The sequence below is a fragment of the Cydia pomonella genome, chromosome 13 (assembly GCF_033807575.1).
Source record: "Cydia pomonella isolate Wapato2018A chromosome 13, ilCydPomo1, whole genome shotgun sequence".
NCBI lineage: Eukaryota > Metazoa > Arthropoda > Insecta > Lepidoptera > Tortricidae > Cydia > Cydia pomonella.
Window position 1 is genome coordinate 9,227,500 of NC_084715.1, and position 25,136 is coordinate 9,252,635.

At 37.6% G+C, this 25,136-nt stretch overlaps 1 protein-coding gene across 1 annotated transcript in view; it reads right to left on the bottom strand.

Annotated features, from left to right (window-relative positions):
• The window catches only part of LOC133524136 (NFX1-type zinc finger-containing protein 1-like), a 29,521-nt gene extending 8,578 nt beyond the window's left edge, over window positions 1–20,943 (bottom strand). Inside the window, exons 1-19 of the mRNA XM_061859991.1 lie at window positions 20,805–20,943; window positions 20,160–20,227; window positions 17,840–17,992; window positions 16,903–16,962; window positions 15,114–15,781; window positions 14,195–14,414; window positions 13,055–13,100; window positions 11,601–11,826; window positions 5,825–5,998; window positions 4,468–5,493; window positions 4,156–4,308; window positions 3,884–4,031; window positions 3,719–3,802; window positions 3,379–3,647; window positions 3,016–3,162; window positions 2,749–2,923; window positions 2,377–2,519; window positions 921–1,072; window positions 648–840 (exon numbers count right to left, since the gene is read on the bottom strand). Of these exons, the coding sequence (XP_061715975.1) occupies window positions 648–840; window positions 921–1,072; window positions 2,377–2,519; window positions 2,749–2,923; window positions 3,016–3,162; window positions 3,379–3,647; window positions 3,719–3,802; window positions 3,884–4,031; window positions 4,156–4,308; window positions 4,468–5,493; window positions 5,825–5,998; window positions 11,601–11,826; window positions 13,055–13,100; window positions 14,195–14,414; window positions 15,114–15,781; window positions 16,903–16,962; window positions 17,840–17,992; window positions 20,160–20,181 (4,059 nt within the window). The 5' untranslated portion in view covers window positions 20,182–20,227; window positions 20,805–20,943. The remainder of the gene's footprint in view (window positions 1–647; window positions 841–920; window positions 1,073–2,376; window positions 2,520–2,748; window positions 2,924–3,015; window positions 3,163–3,378; window positions 3,648–3,718; window positions 3,803–3,883; window positions 4,032–4,155; window positions 4,309–4,467; window positions 5,494–5,824; window positions 5,999–11,600; window positions 11,827–13,054; window positions 13,101–14,194; window positions 14,415–15,113; window positions 15,782–16,902; window positions 16,963–17,839; window positions 17,993–20,159; window positions 20,228–20,804) is intronic.
• Between the last annotated feature and the right edge of the window lie 4,193 nt (window positions 20,944–25,136).

Consider the following 25,136-nt stretch of genomic DNA (forward strand, 5'->3'; position numbering starts at 1 on the left):
CTGAACATTTTAGACCGCGAGCCAGGAACAATATCTATGATCAATCGCCTCCCGGCTGAAAACTCGTGTAGTGGTTAACGGCTAGGTATGATGAACCGCCGCTGTCGCTCCGTTGGTGGGTTGAGGAATGGCAGGCACCGAAACACGTAAAACAAAAAAAAAATGTCATTGCCTCCCGTTTGATACTTTGTCAAATGATTGTTCAGATGCTGTAGTTAATTAAAAAAATCGTCAGCCGGTTATATCGCGGTGGTAAGAACATCAGCTGGTCGCATGAACATGTAAAAAATAAGCGCTATACCTTTTATGATAGCAAAAACAAACCATAAAACGTTGCATGTAGTATTTTATCAGGCGTAATAGACGCCTAAAAAGCCATCAACGGATTACGCAATTTACACATTACGCATACCTTGCCGCACATAAAGTGGTAGGCGCATATTTTTGTTCGTGTTCATACGTGTTCATTTTACAGCTGACAGTCATTCCACCGCGATAGAACCGGCTCGGATTTTAAACAGCATCTAAACTATCATCTGACAAAGTATCAGCCGGGAGGCGATGACTGAGGAAATATGCTCCTGGCCCGCGGTCTATTTTGTTTTCTCACAGGCAACTAAATGGGACAAAATTAATACTAAATTAACCTTATGACCACAGTCAGGTAAAGTGACAGTAACTGACTCCAAGCATTGGATAGAAGGATCGCTAGGATCCATGGAGCATCGCAAAGTCATATTGTGGCCACATGGAAGCGCTTTATCGACCAGTCGTTGGCACGGCTGACATTCCTTAGCGCACTTAAAAGGGCACTTGTGATCTTCTCTTTCGCAGATTTTTCTGTAAAATTAAAAAAAAAAAACGATCGGTAAACTCCGTAGAATTTTAAGAAAAATTCTTAGTGTATCAGAGTTGAATACCTTTCACATGTTTTTGTACATTGTATAGTTCCATGAACCAGGTCATATGTATGACAGATGCGTGGGCAGGGATGCCCGCACGGTAGGTTGTATTTGCAGTTCAGTAGACAGCCGCCTTCGGGAACTTTATTGAAGTCATCCACTGACGTGATCTAGAAAATAAACTTCTTTATTCGCTACGTGCACGTGTCTCGCCACCTAGTACCCGCAAATCTAGCGGAAAACGTCAAACCACTACATCCTAAGAAACATCCCACAAACTCAAAAACTACTGAACAGATTTTCATACAGTTTTTACCTATAGATAGAAAGATTCTTGAGGAAGGTTTAAGTGTATAATTTGTTAAGGTTTTTTTTGTAAAATTGGTTGAAATATGGAGGTATTTGCTAATGATGTCGGAAAAAATCACGCTGTGAGCTTTCATCGAAAACGCTGCCTAAGGGCCTCCGCTAGCTGACGCGGACGCCCGCCGCATGCGCACGCTCGCGGGTTCTGCTCCCAGGCCAAATCCGTCGCACGCGCCCGCGCCAGTTAGCGCTGTTCATACAATTTCTTATTAGACGGGGCTGTTCCGGATAATCCGCGTCAGCTAGCGGAGGCCCTAATCCGTTTGAGCTACAACAACATAATGCATGGTAGGGTTGTCTCTCTTTCGTTGGTCTACGAAAAAGCCCGCGATGGTGTATGTCTCTCTTTTAAGTAAAAGTTACTTTTTAGAAAAAGTTCACCTAATATGTGGTATTTGCAAAGCTATTTACATGGATACAGTATATACATGGATAAGCATTTCATACACAATACAATGATGGTACCTACACCTACACCATACAATTTAAATGAATATCTTAGGAGATATCGTAAATTAAAAATTACATCAATTATTACCACCGCATGCGCTGCGATCGCTTTACTATACCCCCACCATGCGCTTCGCACGGGTAATAAAGGGCCCTCCACCCACAACCGTGCGCGAATCATGACGCGAGGCCGCGTGTTGCGTCGATTTCGCAGATAGTTCGCGCCTTCGCGCTTTGTACCCCGTTTTTTGTCGGTTTTTTGGCCCGCGTCAAAGGAGACACGAAGTGAACTTGCAAGATTCCACATTATACGCTATTTTGGCTCAACTGTGGTGGGATAAATATCAATTATATTATATTACGTAGCTCTATTTTACGGTTCTACAACAAAACAAAGTGGAAAAACAGCTCAATCACGTATACGTATTAATGTAAGCATGCGTATATGTAACTAACAGTTAAACTTGATCAGCTGATGGTTATCCGCCATCATGCCGCAAACCAAACTGTGAAATCGCCGCGAAGTTGTGCGAGTGTGGAGTCATACGTCAACGTCGCGATATGTTCGCCCCGAGAACCCGCGCCGCGATTCACGCATGTAGTCTGGAGTCTAAAAAGACGTCTATAAAAATAATAAAAAATAATATTAAATTCAAACCATAGTTATTTCTTCACCGTGGTTTTCACATCTAAGTTTCAAACTTGTTCCTATAGACCCGTTGCTCTCCAAAGTTGTAGCAATGTTGCTCCACAGAGCTGATTTTCCTTTGAGCAATTCCATGTTTCCAAATATGAATAAACCTGAAAATTAAAATAATATAGTCTTTAATTCACTCAAGCCTGTGGCTGTCGTGAATATTATATTTCACATATCCCCCTCGATGCACAATGTACTATTATAGCACGCTTCAAGACTAAAATATCAGCCAATGCAGAGTATGTAAGTACACAAGTGAATATTTTATTTTAAGATTACCGTCACCAAGCAGTCAACAACCAATCTAACCAGGCATGCGACTCAATGTCCTACCTTCCCTTGCCCTGGACAAGGCGACGCAGATCCTGTTCTCGGTGCCCAGGAAGCCGATGCTGTCGTGGTCGTTGTTGCGCACCAGCGACAACAGGATGATCTTCGACTCTTCGCCCTGGTAGTTGTCCAGGACTGTGATCTTCACGTTTGAGAGATATGCGTAGTACGGCCGTTGCTACAGGTAAAGAATTTATGTAAATTTTGCGGCAGAGTCTACTCTTAAAATGTATGAGGTATCAGCTTATAAGTAGGTAAGTAGAAACTAACTTTTCGCATGTAGAACATTTGGCCTGAGTAGACGGCGAGAATGGTGACTTCTTCCGGAGCGTAGTCTTGTTGCATCAAGTAGTTTGCCAGTCGGAGCACCAAGTCTGCTTCCTGGGTGTTTGATCGACTCGAACTGTCGTCTTCGCTCTAAAAAATATCTTTTGAATAAATTTCGTACCAATTGAAAGGTTTAGTTTACTGTTAAACAAATTTTATATCTAAGTACTTTGGTGAAATTTGTTTCAGTGTTACGGCAAACTATTATGAAAATAATGCAGTCAGGATCAGTCAATACCGCAGCAGAATGCTTAGTCTAGTAGCCTATGGATCTCTATGTGGTTCGAAAGGAAAAGATGACCTCACCTGTTCTCTATAGTCATGTGAAAAGAAGAAGAGATTGTGCGCGACGCCGCGCACGGGCGGGAAGTCCTCGACGGAGCGGTGGTTCTGCAAGTCGGGGTAGATGTGCGGCGAAACGAGCGCGGCGATCTCGGGCCGCATGCGGTGCTGCACGCCGAGCCGGCGGCTGTGCACGCCGTTGCGGATCATGCGCTCGAACAGCGACACCTCGAGCTGGTAGTGCCGCGCCAGCCGCATGTACGCCGCCGACGGCCGCAGCTGCTGGTGGTCTCCTGCACACGACAACAAAAGTCCATCATGTCGCTTACATGTACAACAATCAAGGAGTTCAACATAAACATACCTATGAGAATCAAGTGCTGGCAACTTTTCGTGAGAGACGTCACTATATGCGATTCCAGTACTTCAGCGGCCTCCTCTACCACAACTGAAACCACACATTACTCTGTTAACTTAAATAATATTCAGATAACAGTATAATGTGCTAGGCTGTAAAGGTGCTAAATACCTATTGGTGGAGCTATTGCTACCAACAACTTTCGGAGTCTCGCTGCCCCGCTAGTGGTCATTCCAACGACTCTGGTTTCCTTCAATACTGCCAGATCAACCATCATCCTAGCCTCTTCGTATGCCACTGCTGAAGATTGCAAATTCACCTGAAATGACACACGAAACAGGTGAATTGAACTTGATTTTCATTTGACTTATTAAGCGACAGTACCTACCTGATTACAGTTTTTCTTAGAAGTACATAAACTAAAAATGGAGACAAACACTGACCTCTTTTGTTTTAATCTTTTTCTTTACGTCATCCATAACTACGTGTGCCCATTTAAAGTATAAGGACCAGCGTTCTACAAGAGACACGGAGGACAAATCTTGTTCCTCGGTGATAGGAAATCTTGGAGTTCGAGAACGGTATACCAGCATATCCTAAAGATAAATAAAGTGTTTAGTAATGGTTGAAAGTTTCACGAGAGATGTTTATACAATTCAATTTATAATGGCGTATTGTTGTTTGGGTAGCCACTCTCTACGATGCGGTACCCAAGATAGATGAGGAAGGGACCATTTAGGTATTTACAGACTCACTTTAAAACGTTTTACTTCCGAATGCAGATGACATATTTCTGCGTCTAACTCCCTTAATACATGACGTGGACATCCTTGGTTTTGTAGATCTTGATACTTTCTAATGAGTGTTTTTATTTCTCTTTCTTTATCAGGTAGCGAGAAAGATGTGGTAATGTTAATAAATTCTTTTCGGTTTTCATCTCTTCGAATCTCATCATTATCTTTTCCAATTGCATAATCTTTTCTAATTTCACCTTCCTCTAAATCATCGAAAAAGAGTTCATCTCTGCCAAATATGTCATAATCAGCATCTATGTCAGCGCCAACGCTTGCATAGTGTTCGTCGGGAACTACATTGCCAATTTGTTGTTCTAATAAGGCTTGTTCTAAATCAATATCATCTACTTCTTCAAAAAGCCAATGTTTCAAAGTGTCTTTAATACCACTTCCCCTGTAAAATATCTCAAGGATTTTACACTCTTCGTTGTATGCTGCTACAGTCTTATAACTCAACACTCCCAAATACAACTCATCAGCTCGGGATTTTTCGTGTTCTAGTGAATTTATTTGCATTTTTAAGTCGATTCTACGTGCATGGTAATAACCACTATCAGTTTGCGAGCGTCTTAAATTATTTATATTAAATTGATGTAACGTTTCGTTACGTGATCTGCCCCCGATCCGGGCTAAAGAATGAGTGAGCGGCAACATAGCTTCTAAAAATTGATCAAGGGCATGATTCGTGTAGCATATAACAAGCATACAACATTTGTCTTTAGGGAATGGCGCATTTCTAAGTAAAGTTTCCGCGACTTTGACCCCGAGGAAGGTTTTACCGGTGCCCGGCGGGCCCTGAATCACGGCGAACTCGTGGGTGAGAGCCAGTTTATAAGCTTCGTATTGGGTGCTGTTTAACCCTAGCTCTATATCCGATGGCCAAGTATCATCTTGAAGAACTGTAAAGGCCTTACGGAAATCATGGTGTTTTGTTTGTACTTTATAAACAGTTTCCGGAGTGAGATATGCTGGTTTCTCTGGAACTTTCTGCAAAGGATTTAAAGGTCTATTCCCATCTGTCCCCGCCCCACTTGACCACTGCCATACAAGAGGCGGGCACAGATGGGAATGATTTGTATGTAGCGCCTATTCCCATCTGTGCCCGGCGGGGACAGATTGGAAATATTGGAATACACCGATTTAATTATATCTAAAAAAAGTTAATAAAATGTAGGAACGATCATCAGGTCAAACAAAACCAAATAATAAAACTGCTATATTCTATTTTATACAATACATAAGAAAACATCCACAGTCATTACTTACCTACTTAGTTTTTGTCTATCTATACTAACACAACATTCAACTAGGCACTCACTTGTAAATCAATAATATATTTGCTCATCGACATGTGCTCCGGGAAGCTGGGATCCTGAAGAGCTTTCAGCACGTGATAGTAAGGCTCGAAGTAAACTTCGCACTCTATCATGATATAGGCATCGTCGTTATACATGTTGGAATCCATTGTCAAGTTCACAATATTGACAGGTAACTGTAACAAAGATTAACTAGATTAAAATGACTACATACTAATATACATGTTGTCCAAATATAAACTGTTTTAAGAGGGAAGAATAGCTTTGCGATCCTAACGAAATAACGGTACTTTTTCTATGAAATTCCATTTCGGGAGAAAACGGTTTCCATTACCTAAATCTTAACAAATCACTTTGATTTTACAACCAAATGGTATATCGATATTGATATCGATCGCTTCAGCATAATATATTCTAGGGGTAAATGTTTAGTTTTTTGGAAAAAAATCTGTCAATCAGTCGATATTAACATACTAAAAAATCATGGAGAATGGAAAATATTTAGAAGTGGAAAAACCTTTTCTCTTTTTGTATGGACGGTCATGTGCTATAGGTACTTCCCTCTACTTTACAATCAGCATCAATACTAACGGATGATACAACGCGCCAAAAGTATCTGCCCGCGCTCAGGTACCAATTAGAATATTATACGACCCTTTTTTTGCAGGTAGTGGCACGCGCCGTTTTAGTTAACAATAGGCAAAGGATAAGCCGTTGGGGGCCAGCTACAAATCTAACGACCATACCTATAAATTATAAACTGAAATAAATGTTATATTCATATGCTAAAGAAAATATGACGTAGCCTTCCAGTGATCCGGCCTCCGCCACTGAAGCCACTTCACTTTTTCTTAAGAAAACCTATATGACAAATATTTCAGTTTATAATATATATGTTATACCTAGTTTTTTAACACACTTTAATTTCATAGAAGGAGGAGGTTCTGTATTCGGTTGTGGCTATTTTTTTTATGTATGTACACCGATTACTCCGACACCTGTGGTCCGATTTGAGTGATTCTTTTTTTGTTTGAAAGGAGTTACCTCCAAGTTGGTCCCGTTTTAATTGGGTTTTGATCTGAGGATGGGATCCATGAGGAATTGAGGGAACTCCTCATTTTTTAAACGCACGTGTATGGTGATTTGGGTGTTTTCTTAAGCAAACCGAACATTTTCTCTCAAAAACTATCAACTTGATGAAGTGGATCTGATGATGATGATTTTTGGATGATAATGATGTTTCTTTTTAATGTAATATGTTCACCGATTACTCCGCCCGTGCTCTGATTTGAGTAATTCTTTTTTGTTTGAAAGGAGTTACCACCAAGGTCGTTCCATTATATTTTTAGTTCTGATCTGATGATGGAATCCACGAGGAATTGAGGGAACTCCTCAATTTTTAAAGGCACGTGTATGGTGATTTGGGTGTTCTTAAGCAAACGGAGCATTTTCTCTCAAAAACTATCAACTTCATGAAGTCGATCTGATGATAATGATTTTTGGATGATAATGATGTTTCTTTTAAATGTAATATGTTCACCGATTACTCAGACACCCGTGCTCCGATTTGAGTAATTCTTTTTTTGTTTGAAAGGAGTTACCTCCAAGGTGGTCCCATAATATTTTGGTTCTGATCTGATGATGGAATCCACGAGGAATTGAGGGAACTCCTCAATTTTTAAAGGCACAATGTATGGTGATTTCACTGTATTCTTAAGAAACTCAAGCATTTCCTCTCGTAAAATACCAATTTGATATAGTGCAACTGTAGCCTTACCACGAGTTAGACTCTAAATATTAACTGATGTGTTCGTAAATTACTTTCTATACATCTCTCTTGCACTAATAGGATGCCATTACGAGCGAGATGCATATTAGAAAATAAGTTACGCTAAGTATAGCAAATATGTCGGTGTCAAGATCGTGGTAAGTCTACTTACTGATTATGAAGACCACGGCCACCGCGGGCGATATGTGGAACTATCTATACTTATATATTTTTGTTGTTGTAATAATAGTGATTTATATAAGTTTTTTTTTTGAATAATTTTTGTTATTATTTAAGTTGTATATGATAATATAAATATATAAATATAAAGTACGCCAAGCACAACGTTATCATAGGCGGAGATTTCAATATAAATATCTTAAATAATGACCCACAAACATGTAATCTCCTAGATCTAATGGCTGAATATAAATTTCACCAACATATCAAAGAACCCACACGTATAACACAATCAACATCTACGTGTTTAGACCTAATATTCACCAATTTCTATAACAAAGAAACATTCACTACCGTAGAAGATCTCGGCTTTTCAGATCATTTTGGAACAGCCTTAAAATGTTTGGAAGATTGAAAGAAAAAAATGTTTGGAAAATTGTAAAAAGATTATATAATAGAACTAACATAGGCCAATTTAAAGTAGCTCTAAATCTAATAAATTGGGCAGACATAATCACTCCGAATAAAAATATAAATGAAAACTATTTCGCATTTAATAATAAGCTTCTTCAAACGCTGGACCAATATATTCCAAAAAAAACACTGAACTTAAAAACTAAATATAATAAACACTGGCTTACCGTAGGAATTAAGTTATCCTGCCATAATAAAAGATTGCTTAAAATACTCGTCACAAAAACAAATAATCCGGTACTACAACACTACTATAAAAAATATGACAAAATATTAAAAAAACAGTTACAATAGCCAAAAAAATACAATATATAAATAGAATGAAGAAATCTAATAACATGGTAAAAACAATGTGGAACATAATTAATGAAAAAACCAACAAAAAACAAAATAAGGAAAAATATAATATTCAATTAAAAATTGATAATACTATTACCTCCGATCCAAAACAAGTAGCTAACATTTTCAACCATTTTTTCGTGTCCATAGGTAAAACAACCGATAACTCACTAAACACAGGACCTCGCCTTGGACGGCCGGTACTCCATCCAACTGAAAACACAATGTTTCTCGCACCTGTAAGTTACCAAGAAATGTATACAATTATTAAAAAACTAAATAATAAAAACAGTTGCGGAGTAGACGGTCTCCCTCCGACACTAATTAGACAATGTGCAGAAGAACTTACTTATCCGTTATGTACTCTAATAAATCAGTCATTCAAAGAAGGAGCCTTTCCCGACCAATTGAAAACGGCTATTGTAAAACCAGTCCATAAAAAGAATACTAAGACAGATCCGAATAACTATCGTCCAATCGCCCTACTACCCACAGCATCTAAAATATTTGAAAAAGCAATGTGTACACGAATATACGCCTTCTGCGAAAAGTATAAAATATTTAATAATTCACAAAATGGTTTTCGTAAAAATCACTCAAATACTTTAGCAGTCTTTAAATACATACAAGCAATCCTCAATATAATAGACTCAAAAGAATACGCAATAGGAATACTACTAGACATGACTAAAGCTTATGATAAAGTTCAATATCCAATCTTACTGAATAAACTATACGGCATCGGAATTCGGGGAATAGCCCATAAATGGATTACATCGTATTTAATTAACAGAAATCAATACGTAGAAATAGAACACTTCGACTCCAAAACTAGAATAATAAAAAATATCCAATCTGAAATCACTCCTGTCACCTACTCAATTCCTCAGGGCAGCGTAATTGGATGCCTGTTATTTTTATGCTACATAAATGATCTACCAAACACCCTACAAGAACAGTCTATATTATTTGCCGATGACATTTTAATACTTACCTCATGTCAAGATACAACACACATAAACGACAAAATTAACAATATTCTTAATAATGTCTCAGACTGGATGCATGATCACCACCTTGAAATAAACTACCAAAAAACAAAATTAATGACCTTTCACCCCTACCAGAAAAATGCACTAACTATTAACTACAGCCACAATTATTTACAGTTAGAGGTAGTAGATACATTTACACTACTCGGAATAGTCATACATAGTCACATAACATGGAAATCGCACATTAAACACATTCGAAGTAAACTCTCAAAATTTTCTTATGCACTTTGTGAAATAAAGAAAACCACCGACTTTCAAACAGCACTTGCAACATATTATGCATACGGTTATTCCTGGCTTTCTTATGGAATAATCCTATGGGGCAACAGCAAAGATGCTCCCTCCCTTTTCACCTTGCAAAAAAAACTTATCCGCATACTCGTAAATATAAAACAAACTGATAGTTGTAAACCACATTTTATAGAACACAAAATACTTACCGTACCTAGCCTCTATATCCTAGAAATATGCAAATTTGTCCATAAACACTTAGAATTATATACCAAACGTGAAGACGTACAACAAACTTATACATTAAGAAACAAATCAAAGTTAATACAACCACCCTCACGATTAAAACTTCATTCGTCTGGCCCTTTATCAATGTCCATAAAGATATATAATAAACTACCACAAAATATAAAGGAAGAAAAAAAAGAACACCTATTTGTACGAATATTAAAAGAAACCCTAATAAACAAAAGCTATTACACTGTGGACGAATATTTAAATGATAAGTTTTAAGATGTAATAAGATTACAATAACGATTATATTTGTATTAGGAATAAGTTAGTTTAAGTAATATTGCTACGCCCTTGCAGGGCTCATGTTTGAAACAACTCAATTGTTATTTAATACCTATTTGTACAACATGAATGCAAATAAAGGACTTACTTACTTACTTACTAAATGTAATGGATGCATTATGATTTTTGATGTAGGCAGTGTTGGAAATAAGAGGTGAGGCGAGAGGTATGTGAGGTAGACGGTGGTGGTGAAGGTAAACAGGGGTCTGAGGTTGGGGTTTGAGGGGTTTGGGCTTGACGAGTCAGGCTTTGAGAGGGTAAGGGGTCGAGGGGGTGATGACTTGATGGGTCAGAGACTAAGGGGTTGGGAGTTGAGGAATCGTGAGGTAGGAGTTGAGTGGTCGGGGGTTGGATGTTGAGGAATTGGGGGTTAGGATTAGGAGTTAAAGGGTCGGGGAATAGCGGTTGAAGGTTTGGTGTTGGTGGTTCAGGGTCAAAGGTTTCAGTGATCAGGGGTTTATGTGCTGTGAGGTTAAGTGATCGGAAGGTTGAGGGATTGGGCCAGTGGCGGGGCGGAGGATAGATTTAGAGTAGTGGCAGGAATGATTTCTCAGACGCACTCGAGGAAAATCCTGATTATTTATTAAAGTTAACGAATTTACTGTTAAACATGATTGTGTTTTTCATTTACCTATGCATCACGCGTTACTCGTAAGCTCTTAAAAATGCCTTATTACCTCTTTAAAAATTACGACGGTAAATAAACGCATTGGATTTATACTAATATACCGACAAACATGGTATGGACTGCGCTAAGAAGGTTCGGCCGTGTGTTCTTAGGTACTTACCTACAGAAAGTATGTTCATTGCTGTCGTGTAAGGCAATCTAACGTATTGTATTTACATATTTATATAGCCGCATCCTTATCGAATCGCACCAAAATCATGGAATGCTTTAAAGTTTGGCTTGGCACCGACTTCAAACATATCAGTTGGTAACACATATACTTAAAAAAGGATAATATTTTATTTTATCCTTTTTGAAGTCGGTTTACTTTTTTTTGTAAAATGTTTTTATTTCTGCATAGAGTAGAGCGATATATATTTATTTTGTTTAAGCTTTTGATGCTGACTGTATTATATTTAAAGATGTTTTATGAGATCGTACAGTACCAGATTCTTTTGAGAACATCTCAAATTTTCGTACGTAGGTACCTGTCTCTTGCGCAGGAATTTTTCATCGCGTTCCAAGATGGTGCCGACGAGAAAGCTCTTGCAGTGATCTTTGGTAAACAACACGAGGGTCCCAAACAGGAACCGTTTGCTGTGCGCCCAGTTCACTTTATTTATCATCTTCATAATACCCTCGTCAAGTAAAACGATGGAACCAACTTTTTGATTGGAAACGTAGGGTTCCAAAAATTTCACGTTTTGGTACACACTGAAAGAACGCATCGTAAATTATTAAAACATATTTAGACGTACTGGTATATATTACTTCGTAAAGACGGGCCCCTTACGAGCACTACGAATGGGGACAATATATGGGTGTCAAAATCGAACTTAGTTACACCCCTGCGCCTGATGAGCATGGATATTTGTTCCTGAGTCATGGGTGTTTTCTATGTATTTAAGTATTTATAAATATGTATATATTATATATATCGTTGTCTAAGTACCCTCAACACAAGCCTTATTGAGCTTACTGTGGGACTTAGTCAATTTGTGTAATTATGTTCTATAATTAAAAAAAAAAAAAAAAAAAAAAAAAAAAAAAAAAAAAAAAAAAAAAATTGCTTAAAAAATTTTTGTTTCATTATGACGATCGGTTGACCAGACCTTGCTCGGCGTTAGACGGGGCTGCGGCGAAAACACAGACACCATATTAAAGTAAAATGCACTCTCGCCTCCAAAAAACGTGCTGAGCGAGATAGCTCCAGGGAGACCCCTGCTACCTATTACCATATTTATTAAAATTGTTTAGCTGTGGCAACAATAACATTTATTCAATTGTCACTTCATCGACGCCCTAAAGAAAGAAAGGGACTTAGTCTCCCTCTTTTTCTAGACACGTTTTTTGGAGGCGATAGTGCAGCCTACTTATTGTATGTCTGGCCAAAGAGACTTGATTGTATCTTTGCTCTGACCATCGGCCACGTAGTTTACGCAGTATACAACAGAAGGCGCTGTGTTTTGCTTAACGAGACTGTTCGGTCGGAATTGTACCTATGCATGGGCTTATCTTTACTTTAGATCTAAGTATGTACATTATATAAGCTTTTTTAAACTGTCACTATGGTCCGTTTTTTTTTCAGATTAGAATTTTAATACCTCAAAAGTAATGGTATCTTCTTCCTCCAAAATTAAATCTGAGTAACTATGCCCTGAAATATAGTGCCGTTTACATATTATTGTACCGCAATATTAGATATCATAGGATTACGGAAGAAAAAGATAATTACCACTTCTTTTGAGGTTACTAACAATCTACTTAATCTTTAAAAAACTAGATAGAACCGGGGTACTTTAACATCATAGTATCTACGACATTAATAACAATGTACCAGTATTTATAGTAAGTATTCTAAAAACATCCTACAATTAAGAAAATACTATATTTTTTCTATTTTGCACAATCATATAAAAATAGTGTGATCTAATCGTCTTACCGTATGTGATCGTATTTTCTTTTCTTTGGTTCTTCAATATATTGGTCTGTGGAATAATACAAAATAACATTAGCCGATCGTTAAACGTAGTCTGAGAGTTGTAAGTACCTACATGTGAGATCCCTTGTAAGTACTTGTTCGTATTGCATACATTCATGGGACTCTGAATAAAATCTATAACTAACCAAAATTAGTAACATAGTATATGTGTTGAATATACATATAGTAATTGTGTTGAATATACCAAATTGACACTCAGTTCTCATATTGGCACCTACATACTCCTTTTATTTGGTTGATGGGTTTGTAGAGTAAAACTTATGTATCCCATCTCGGAGCGGCAGAGCGGTCCTCGCGCAGCAGCCAGAACTGCACGTCCAGGTAGTGCTCCACGTCCGCGTACGCGCCCTCCACGACGTTGGGCCGCAGGAACGGCCGCCGCTCCGTAGCTCCGAGCCAGAGGGCAGCACGCTAAGCTCATGGAAGCTCTCGAGAGGCTCACCGACTTCATGTAGAGTGAGACTTACGTATTCCTTCCCTCAGCGGTCCGAAGCAGTCCTCCCGCAGCAGTCGGAACTGCACGTCCAGGTATAGTGCTTCACGTCCGCGTACGCGCCCTCCACGACGTTGGGCCGCAGGAACGGCCGCCGCTCCGTAGCTCCGAGCCAGAGGGCAGCACGCTAAGCTCAAGGAAGCTCTCGAGAGGCTCACCGACTTCATGTAGAGTAAGACTTACGTATTCCTTCCCTGAGCGGTCCGAAGCAGTCCTCCCGCAGCAGCCGGAACTGCACGTCCAGGTAGTGCTCCACGTCCGCGTACGCGCCCTCCACGACGTTGGGCCGCAGGAACGGCCGCCGCTCCGTAGCTCCTAGCCAGAGGGCAGCACGCTAAGCTTTCGAGAGGCTCACCGACTTCATGTAGAGTGAGACTTACGTATTCCTTCCCTGAGCGGTCCGAAGCAGTCCTCCCGCAACAGCCGGAACTGCACGTCCAGGTAGTGCTCCACGTCCGCGTACGCGCCCTCCACGACGTTGGGCCGCAGGAACGGCCGCCGCTCCGTAGCTCCGAGCCAGAGGGCAGCACGCTAAGCTCATGGAAGCTCTCGAGAGGCTCACCGACTTCATGTAGAGTGAGACTTACGTATTCCTTCCCTGAGCGGTCCGAAGCAGTCCTCCCGCAGCAGCCGGAACTGCACGTCCAGGTAGTGCTCCACGTCCGCGTACGCGCCCTCCACGACGTTGGGCCGTAGGAACGGCCGCCGCTCCAGCAGCTCGGCGCCCGAGGGCAACACGCTTAGTTCTCGGAAACTTTCCGGTGGCTCATCCGTTTCATTTGTTTTTCGTCTCTTTAGTGCTTGCTTCTGAAATTTGAAAATAATCAGTGTGAACAAAAGAATAATGGTGCATTTTTTTTATATTATTTATTCTATAAAATATCTTACATTGAACTAAACAGAAAAGTTCCGTGAAACCCTGTCGGGTTTGTATCGACACTCGATTCGTGGATACATTTTACGTTACAAATTGTTGTGATACATCGCTTAGCCTTAAGGTTGACTGGTAGAGAATGTGGCATTAAGTCCTACTGTACTATAAGATTGTTTTTCTTTTGTGTAATAAAGATTAAATAAATAAATACATAGGATAAATAAATATACATTATATCAAATTACGAATGAGTTAAGTACAAGAAATACATCGGCGGGTACAACTAAATAGCTCATACACAAGTAGGTACACAGTCCGGCCGGGCATTCCCTATCATCGCTGAACGGCTTGTGTGATAAGAAAGTCTTAAACGGCGAAGGTTCTCCTTAAAGCGTATACCATTTATTAAGTAAGACGTTAAATACAATAGATCGGACGAGTTTGAGTGTGCACCGAGTGGGGCGTGTGGTGATTTATTTAGTTACCAACCATGGGTCAGACTCATTTGTTAATTGATAATTATGTAGTTGCTATTAAGATTAATTATTATAATTATGTTTTAGCATTGTTAAGTTTTATTTATTCCAACATCGAAAAAATATTATGAGTTCAATTATTACTCAAATTCTTACTTCCCCCTTATCGCAGACTTTGATGCTGTCTCGTATCTCGGTCATTCTTGCCGTGTATTCTTCCGGCAACTCGAACCCTTGCTTCTCCTTCAAGCCCTCCAGACAGCTCTTGCTCGTAGCCTCGATCAGCGCACGGCACTTTTGCCCCGCCGTCGCCGGCGACACGGTTATAAGACACTCGCAAAAACTGATGAAATGACTCCAAAATTCCTTTTCCCTAGTCCAGTAGTATTTGTTGAAAAACTTGTCTTCTGGGCTCATTGTATACGGTAATTGCATCAAGTAGAGTTGTAAGTGGTCGATAAATTTAGTGTTGCATACTTCCAAAAGAAGCAGTTTCTTTGATTCCTCAAATGAAGACTTCCATACATTTGTCACCAGTTCAAGGACTAATGCGAAGACATCGTTTTTCTTTGAGTCAACAGGTGTGTTTAACAGGTGCATGAAGCAATTCTTCTGTTGGTTAATCTTTTCAATGATAGTTGTGCTCTCGCATCGAGATATTTCCTGAAGCATTTTAAAGCCCATTGGTCTATCTCTATAATAATAGTGCCGATCATTTCTTTGGAGATTGTGCTTGTAGCGGAATGAACCGTTTCTAGGATGTCGATTAGGGTATTTGTAAGGTTCGTCCATATCGTGACTTTCATCTTTTAACCGAGGATCCGCTAAAATGAACAAAAATGTAAACTACGTAGGTATTATTTTTGTGCCATATAAGTATGTATAAGTACCTATTAGTGTTGGGCAAAAAGTAATTGCATTTCGAATTATGAATTGCAATTACAAAATGTAATTTGAATTATGAATTGAAATAACGGAAATGTAATTTCTAATTGCATTAAAATTTCACTGCATTTAAAAATGTAATTCGCAATGCAATTAGAAATTACATTTTGTAATTTTAATTCGTAATGCATTACTTCATGCATTAAAAATTACACTCACTAAGTAAAACATTTTCATTGTTTTTATATAGCATGCTATACTTGTTTGTGGGTTTGTTTTTTAAATTAATATGTTAAGACCTAATTTTGCAATTCAATTTTATGGAACATTACTCAAACTTTTCAACTTGTGTAAGTGTTTTTAGCACGTGTTTTCGTTCTTACATTCAACTTTGGACGCTATTTGTGTCAATCCAAATCAAAAGGGACCTTATGGCGGTATTTTTAGGTGGGTTGATTCTTGTATTAATAGTTAGGTATATGTTTCTAGATTTATATCCCTCAGATAACTCAATTTCCGCCACAAGGTCCCTTTTGTTTAGGACTGACACATATATATACACTTTTGCAGTTGACTGTACCTCCCAGATATGATTATATTATCATTCGAAGATTTACACTTAAACTTGTTAAAATCATATTGCTAAGAAAATGTAAGACTAAAAAAATACTTATACCTAAGTACTTCCTTTAAATGCTTATTAGTAATTTTAAATTGTATTTCGGTAATTAAATGTTTATCCAATAAATGTTTTAAACTAGACTGAATATTTTCCTTAACCATTCCACGTGGGTAAATTTGATCCTGTTTGAGTAAGTAATAAATAGTTTACACAACGTTATTGCGTAATGCAATTACGAATTAATGTAAATTCAAATAAAAAATTCCAGGCAATTAAAATTTAATTTAATTCAATTACGAGCGTAATGCATTACAAGTAATTGTATACAATGTAATTTAATGCGTAATGCAATTACAAATTGATTGCATTATGCCCAATATTGGTACCTATGTACTGTAAATATTGTTCAACAAAAATTCAAAATTAAATTAAACCAACCTTTGAACCTTTTTCGAGGCGGAGACGTGTGGCTAAAGTTTCGTCGTCTGCTTTGCTCATCTGGATAATATAAGGATGAATAAAAATTCAGGTAGGTGCGGTACATATAGGGATGTGTTCCTTCCCTGACCGCAATAGGTAAACCGTTATTTTTGACAAAGAAATCGTGTACGAAAAGAAAAACTTTCTTGAGCATGATTGAGAATGGCACAAGTCGACAATTAATATCCCAGAATATATATTTTTTTACTAAGTCGTAAATAACTATTGAATGACATGATGGAACTGATTGAAGGTGGGGCAGGAAAGGGGGCATCCTTTATCTACGCGAAAGGTTTTTGAGGATTTTTAAGGTAATATACTCCTTTCCCCCCTGGTGAGATTTCGTAAGGTTTGTCTCGACACCCTCCCTCCGCCCCCCTTAATCTCACGTGAGGTCTTTCAAATTTTATATTTTGAGTATAAATGAGTTTGATTGATTAAAAAAATACAATTTGATTTATTATTTTAAATAGTTTTACATCTATTCATGGATTTGAATACTTTAAATTAATTTTTACTTTGAATTAATCTGATTGTCTCCAATTTTGTACACTTTTTTTTACCCGAAAAAAATGACATGTTATTTGCCAAAACCTCCCCCTCTCCCCATATGAGATTTAATGAGATTCGGGCTTAACACCCTCCCCCCCTAAAGCCCTCGCGTGATTAATGGACGCTCCTTTGAGCGCTTAAAATTAAGCTCGAACTCAAGATGTGGGCACACCCAATGAGGTGGATCAATGGTCAAAATATCCCGTAAAAAATCAATAAAGATAGCATAAGATCGCGGAAAATGGAATGCTGTGGAAGGGGCCTACACTCAGCATTTGGTAGCAACAGACCGAAGAAGAGGAGAAAGAGATAGAGAACTATTGGATTAAGAAGAATATACTACATTGTTGGTTCCGTTTATGATGGCCGTAGGGTTCGGGACTGGGGGAGCGGTCGCGGTCTCTTGCTGGCGGGCCCACTTCCCGGCTTCTGCCCAGGTGCGGTCTGTGCCACGGCCGTCTGTTGCTTTTGCCTCCACGTCCTCGCCACGACGGACCTGGAGTTCAAAATTGATATTTAGCTACATAATAATACTTTTTTACACTTTTTTCAATCATATGGCTTTATCCATATGATTGAAAAAAGTGTAAAAAAGTATTGCAAAAACAAGTTAATTATAATTAGTGTTTATAAGTTCCGTAAGTAAATAATAATATAAAATAATCCACACCTTAAGATTAATTACTTTTCTTAGGTACCTAGTTATAACTGCCCTGTACACCTACTCGTCATAACATAACACCTTTTCCAAAAACCGTGCTGCAAAATTTCTTAGGTTAGTTTCTACTCGTACTTATTAACCTTAATAACGCCATCGACAGGATGTTGCAATAGAATTCTTATTATTTGTTTCACTCACCTAAGATAATGTGTCAAAGTGAACCTACATTGTGTTAGATGCTTTAGTATTATTCCCTTACAAGCAGTGTTGGCCGAAACGTTAATACAATTCAATTAAATAATTTAATTTAGAAATTAATTCCATATAACATTACATTAAAATAAGTATAAAAATTAAGGTTAAAATTAAAATTGAAATTAAATATATTAGTAACAATGGGTAAATCCTTAAGAAACTTTTAGTAAATAAATTGGTAAAATTAATTAAAATTATAATTACAATTACATAAATATCCATTCAACACTTAAAAAAATTATTTCACCACTGTGCTATGGAGCTCAATCCATCGCCTCAGTATCGGGGAGTCCCACCTCTCGGCCAGCGAACAACTCAATTGACCATTAATTTTATTTATTTATTTAATCTTTATTGTACAAATAAAAACAATCTTATAGTACAAAAGGCGGACTTAATGCCACGAGGCATTCTCTACCAGTCAACCTTAAGGCTAAGCAGAGAGATTGTGAACGGTGCTACAATTACATTAATCATCACAAATTGAACCGTAAACTCTAACAGTCCGTTACGGTTTATGGTTCAATTTATAATGGTTAATGGTCAATTGAAATTAACGTTCGGCCAACACTGCTTATTAGTATGTATGGATACCTATGCCTATTACCTATACTGCTTGATACCTAAACACCACCAACCTAAGTTGGAGGAGCAATCGATCTTTAAAAATCTGATCTTGATTTAATTTTGATATTACTTATTCTCCGTACAGCTCGCTGAACTGTATGTATCTCAAATCTGTAAATCTAATTGAAACTTTAAAATCAGACTTTTAAAGTTCCAATGCCAAATGTTTATAACGAGCATTCCTGAGTCACCTACTCATACTGTTCCCGACGTTACGTCACGATTTAAAACATGAATAATAGGCAAAATATTGTCCGGCTTAATTAAAGTATGTAGGTATACAAATCTAAAAGTATTATTCCTTACTTACCATTAATACCTACAACACACAGCCGGGTAGGCATTATCGTAGCGATAAGAGAACAGGGCATCCTCTGTTTTACATATAAAATTAATTCATTATCTTATTGTTTTTAAATGGCTGAAATAAGCACATTCTTTTTCGTGGTTCAGCTAGAACATTGTGAGCTAAAAGTATCATGTAGCCATATCAATGACCTACCTATGTATGTCTGGTGTGGTGTTTGGCGTTTTAATTTCAAAATTTCACGTACTTATAAGGGTTCCCAAACTCGGTTCTCCATACAAACGTAGTTACACTCTCATTTTGAAACGACTAGCTAGATTGTTCTGAAACTTTTTACTTACAATAGGATAGGTATACCTAGCTGTAATTAGTTTATGTAGCATCAGAGAACAAAGTAAAAAAAATACAGTGAATTTAAGATTTTAATACAAAACTTGTTGTTGCTCTATTTCGTTTGTTTTATAAAGTGGAGCAATATAAACTAAATTCAGCCCTAGATAAACCTCATGTCATTGTATGTGCAAAGTTTCATTATAATCCAACAGCAGTTTTAAAATGAGAACAAAACCTGTTAGTATGTGAAGGTGAAATTCGGCCGAGCTTGCCAGGGACTCTTAAGCGGTTCGATTCCGGCCTCTGCTACTGGTGGACTTGGTGATTTTGTCTTTAGTATGTGACTTCTATTTTAGTTAATAACTTAAACCGATGTTCAGTTAATAGGGATGTGTATATAAATTACATATATACTGGTATATAACATATATATGTACCTACCTTATTAGTATAAATTTTATACTTTGGTAATGTGTTTACCTGGGTCGCCATTGTCGTCCATTGCTGATTTTGCCTCAGGACTATACAAAAAATATATTCCTTCGTATCTGAAATGTAGAATTAAATTTGGTAGTTCTGCTATAAAAGGTATTATATTAATATTTAAAGCATATATTATATGAATTTAAACGATTGATATAACTCACACAGGGAGGTGGGTACCTTAAACTTACATCCATTGTAACAACATTGAAAAAATAGTAGGTGTTGTTTATATTATAGGATTTTTAGTAGAAAGAAAGTAGGTATATTGATATTATTACTTTGTCAGGTGACAAGCAAAACTTACTAATTTCTAAAAAAATAATTAAAGAAAAATCAACCTTATTTCAGAAGCAATATGGTTCATTCTGTCGGTGAACTTGTGCTGGTAATTAGTGAGTTTTGACAATATTTACCATTGTTGTTTTCGGATATACCTATATACATACCGAGTTTCTTCATGTCATATGAAAAAACCTACTTTAATGATTATCTTTATCAATAATATAATGGATATAACAATCCCCGAAAAGTCAAATTTCAGATTAGTATACAAAATTATAGAACTAATGCTATGTAGTCGATATAAATCGTAGGTATTTAGTTAAGGTTCAAAATTAATTAAAGCAGGTAGTAACTTGCCTTCATAACTCATAAAACAATTTCATCTCGATGAGAGAATCTTATTTCACCACCAAATATTTCTCCTATAAATTATTTAAAATTAAGTACACAAACTAATTGCCTTCTATCAAGGAGGAACATGACATGACTGACAGTGTTGCCAGCGCATATGTCCAATTTCGGACGGTGTGTAATCTGAAAAGGGACGGTTTTTATGACAATGGGACAAAATCGAACTTTGAATATTTTATCATAGTTAGTGTATCTCAATATATGTTTAAAACAAATGTGTATTACTGAATATGTATGTGTATGTGTGTTAATGTGTGATACGTGTGATATTTATGATAGTTATGATGTTATGCATTTGTAGATGTGCAGAGGCATAGATGGTAGGATCCTATAGATGTGCTATACGCGTGCGTCCGTGACGGACAGAACATACGCAACACAGCAAGACGATTGTTCGGATATGGTGGGCAACAAATAATCCGACCAATCATCTTGCTCAATTTAAGGTGGGGAATTTAAAAAAAAAAGTGAGACTGTGACAAGGACAAACAATAATATCGCTTTTTCGCTAATCCTACTGACAGATACATAAGACTATCCCGTTCTGTCAGTTCTTCCCACCACTCATGCCCAATCCATACTTAATACTAGATTTATGGACAGAGCAAAACAAACTATTTCATATTACCTATCTATTTCTTCATACAAATAAAAAACGAAAACTACATTAAATATGGCATTAAACAAACAAAAAATACATTTTCATAAAAAACTAAAACTACATTAAACATGGCATTAAATATTTAATGTTGTTTTCGTTTTTTTTCTGATTTTTCTCAGATTTTGATTTAAGTTTTTGGATACTTATACAAGGTGCCCGTGAGCATTGCGAGAGATTTTAATGGTGCTTTCCTGATGGCAACAGAAGCAAAAAATGTTACATGACTTTTTGTGAAATTCGACAAAAAAAAGTTTTTGTTTTTTTTTCCCTTTTTCGAACACTCCTGTACATAAAACGTAATTTTTATTGATAAACATATAACCTAAAATTAACTAAAAAGTTTTATTTTTATTTGAGGGTAGCCTCTCGAATACATTTTTTTCATTTTTCGATGTCAATCAATAGGTACGTCCAGACTAGACCTCAAAGTGGCAATACCGCAATCAAAATTGGTTTTGTACCGACTAATGGTGAAAGAATGATTTCGAAAAACATTTAATTATCTCTGAAACTAGGCCTAATCCAGAAAATTTTATATGACATTTTAGTTTCTAAATATTACCAGGAATACTTAGTTAAAATGTCTCGCAATGCTCACGAGCACCTTGTATATAGTTCCGTTATTTGTACAACTCGAGCGCCACCGTGTCCTCAAAAATATTCTAGCGAGTTACGAAAACGTATAGAATTTCTGTAAATAAAGGGAAAATACATACATATATTTTGTCCTTAATTGAGATTTCGTGTTTATTCTGATCAGAATGGGAAGCCTAAACCTACCAATTTTCATATCAATCGAAATCTGAGAAAAAAATAAAAACTGGCACATTTACTTATTCATTTTATAAACGTACCTAGGTTCGGTGGCACTATTTGGGCTATGTATTTGATTCTGATACTATTAGTTAACTTTGTTTTCTCTCGCAAAATAATCTAGATATGTTCCTCTGAGAGAATGTCAGAGATTATCATCTCTCAAAAGTTTATATTCCCTATGCAAACTACATAATGAAATTATAGCAGTTGTACCCAAATAATTACGAAGAAATAGACAATTATTTAATTGAATACTTACACAAATACAATAGGATTCACCAAAAGCCGTTACCGAAATTTGCCGTTTCTTTGTCCGATCAAATAGTTGTAGGAGAGTTTCTATACTTTCAACTGAATGAACGCTTTAAAACAAAATAATTTTGAAAACTTTAAAGTTTATTACCTTGATCACAGTGTTTCTCTTTGACTCTCGCTTTTCTAGTTTTCAGTCCTCGACGTTACCACAGATAATGGCTACAACAAAACAAACTAAAACTAAACTAAGGCGAGATGTAGATTAGATACAAATGCGGAGACTTAAGTTACATTTCTGATATTGGTTCACCTGTCAAACACTATAGGTTACTACAAAGTGAGATATGAAGCTTTATAAAACTATATATAAGCGAATGCTACACATTCGATATTCGCCGTGGATGGACGATATTTATCGACCATGTAGCAAAGTACATTGTCATTCGTCACTTTGAAATTAATAATTATTCTAGGCACTTGATGCCCAAAAGGGACGGTAGCGTGGAAGGGGCGGGAAAGGGACGGTGTGGCATTAAAAGGGACGGAAAACCGTCCCTTTTAGGACATTCTGGCAACACTGATGACTGATGCGTTTAATTCATCCAATTCTCCACAGACCGTAACATGGAATGATATTTGATTGGTGGAAATGAATAAGCGAGGTCGCTGATTGGTTGAGTTTATTGAAGTGCAAATGCTGAACTGGCGTGATTCCCCGAAATCTATGTTGAGTGTGACCATTAAAAAATAAAAATAAGTTTTGGTTTGTTGCGTTTTGGCAGCTGTTTATTATGGTTTAATTAATATAAACGACGTTTATTAAACGCTTAACGTAGATGGTGCTGCAATCATTTAAAAAATCATGTAAACCAGTGATATATGATCACGCGCCATGTTGCGGAATTTCATTGGAACGAAATTTTTCATACTAAACTGAGGGCCTACCGCGAACCACGTTCGACGTGTTACCTCTCTGTCGCACTCGTAAATTCGTACGTAAGCGTGACAGGGAGGCAACACGTCGAACGTGGTTCGCGGTAGGCCCTCTGAGCTGTTACCCTATACATGAGAATAACAGCGCCCTCTTGACAATTATCATATATTTCTGGTCGGGCTTCAGAGTCAGACCAAGATAAGTTAGCAACGATTTTGATAGCCCAGCCTGTGCAAGTATTATATAAACGTCATAATTTCATACACAGAGGTACAATAATATATAGAGATGAGATGAGGTAGGGGCCAAATGACCGAATGAGATGCACCTATGGAACTTTCAGTGGGAGTAGCAGAGAAAGTGATCTGACTCTATCAGTTGGAATCCCGTGGGTTTTTAAACTCATTAGAGCCATATTATAGTTGGAAATGGTATTTAAGCTTGACCCTAAGATCTTAGAGCATATAACCAACCGGATAAGCCTGTCTGTAATTTTCTGTACAAAACAATTTTTGCGGGGGTGGGGCACGTCAATGTCAGATAAACGTCAGTCCATACAATAAGCATGACGTGAGTATGACTATTGGTAAAGGTTTTCGACAGAGCAGAGGGGTAAGTTATCTTAAAGGAGATTCCGGTTGGTTAAATGCTCTAAGCCTGAGACGTGCTAATATTGAAACCCGATCAAGCGAATAATTCCACATTTGAACCCCGAGCGTAGCGAAAAAGTGGTATCTTGAGTGTTGCGAGGGTTTCAAGGCACGAGAGTTATACAAACTTTCCTACCGAGTGAAACACAAACGTTTTCACCACACCAACGCGAGTAAAATACTAACTATTAAACATTAGAAATAAATCAAAATGAATGTTAGAGAAATCTGCAGTGATTTTGATAGCCCAGACTGTAAAAGTGTTATTTTAAACGTCAATTTCTTTGAAATTATGACGTATAAATAACACTTGCAGTGTGTTCTGTCAAAATCGTTGCCCAGTTATCTTGGTCTAACTCTCTATTCAATATTTATCATTCAAAATCATCACTTCAAAGTCAATTCCACCAGCCAACATGAGGTACCAACTCAAAATTAGCATCGTTACTTTACCACCGTTGTGGATAAAATGCAACTTTCTCATTCTTAGTTATGAAAAGTAACGGGCTGGTGTCGTGAAAAGATTTTTTTCTTGTATCTGTAGGATTTTTAAATAATATCGTTTATAGTTGCGAAGTCTGCCTCCTGTTTACGTCAATGACATTCGATGACTGTTAGGGTGCTACTGGACGTAGAAATGATAATGCGGACTGTATAAAAATAGGCTGGTTTATTCCGCCTTAATTACAGCTAAATCCCGGCCAAACAATTATAAAAAACTAGTATGGTATTCGTCCGTTGCCGGTGGAGTATGTGAAGCCGAGTGTGTGCCGCGCGGCGCTTGCAGCTTGCCGCGATGACGTCGCGCTCTGTCCGCCGCCCGCGCGTCTCCTCCCGTGCGTATGTCCAGTACTTAACAATGACTTTGGACACCTGTTATTAAAGAGTAGGTATTCATTCAGTAAACTAAGTTAGTGCCACTGTAAATCCGCAACATGGCGAAGACCATATAGAATATTGTT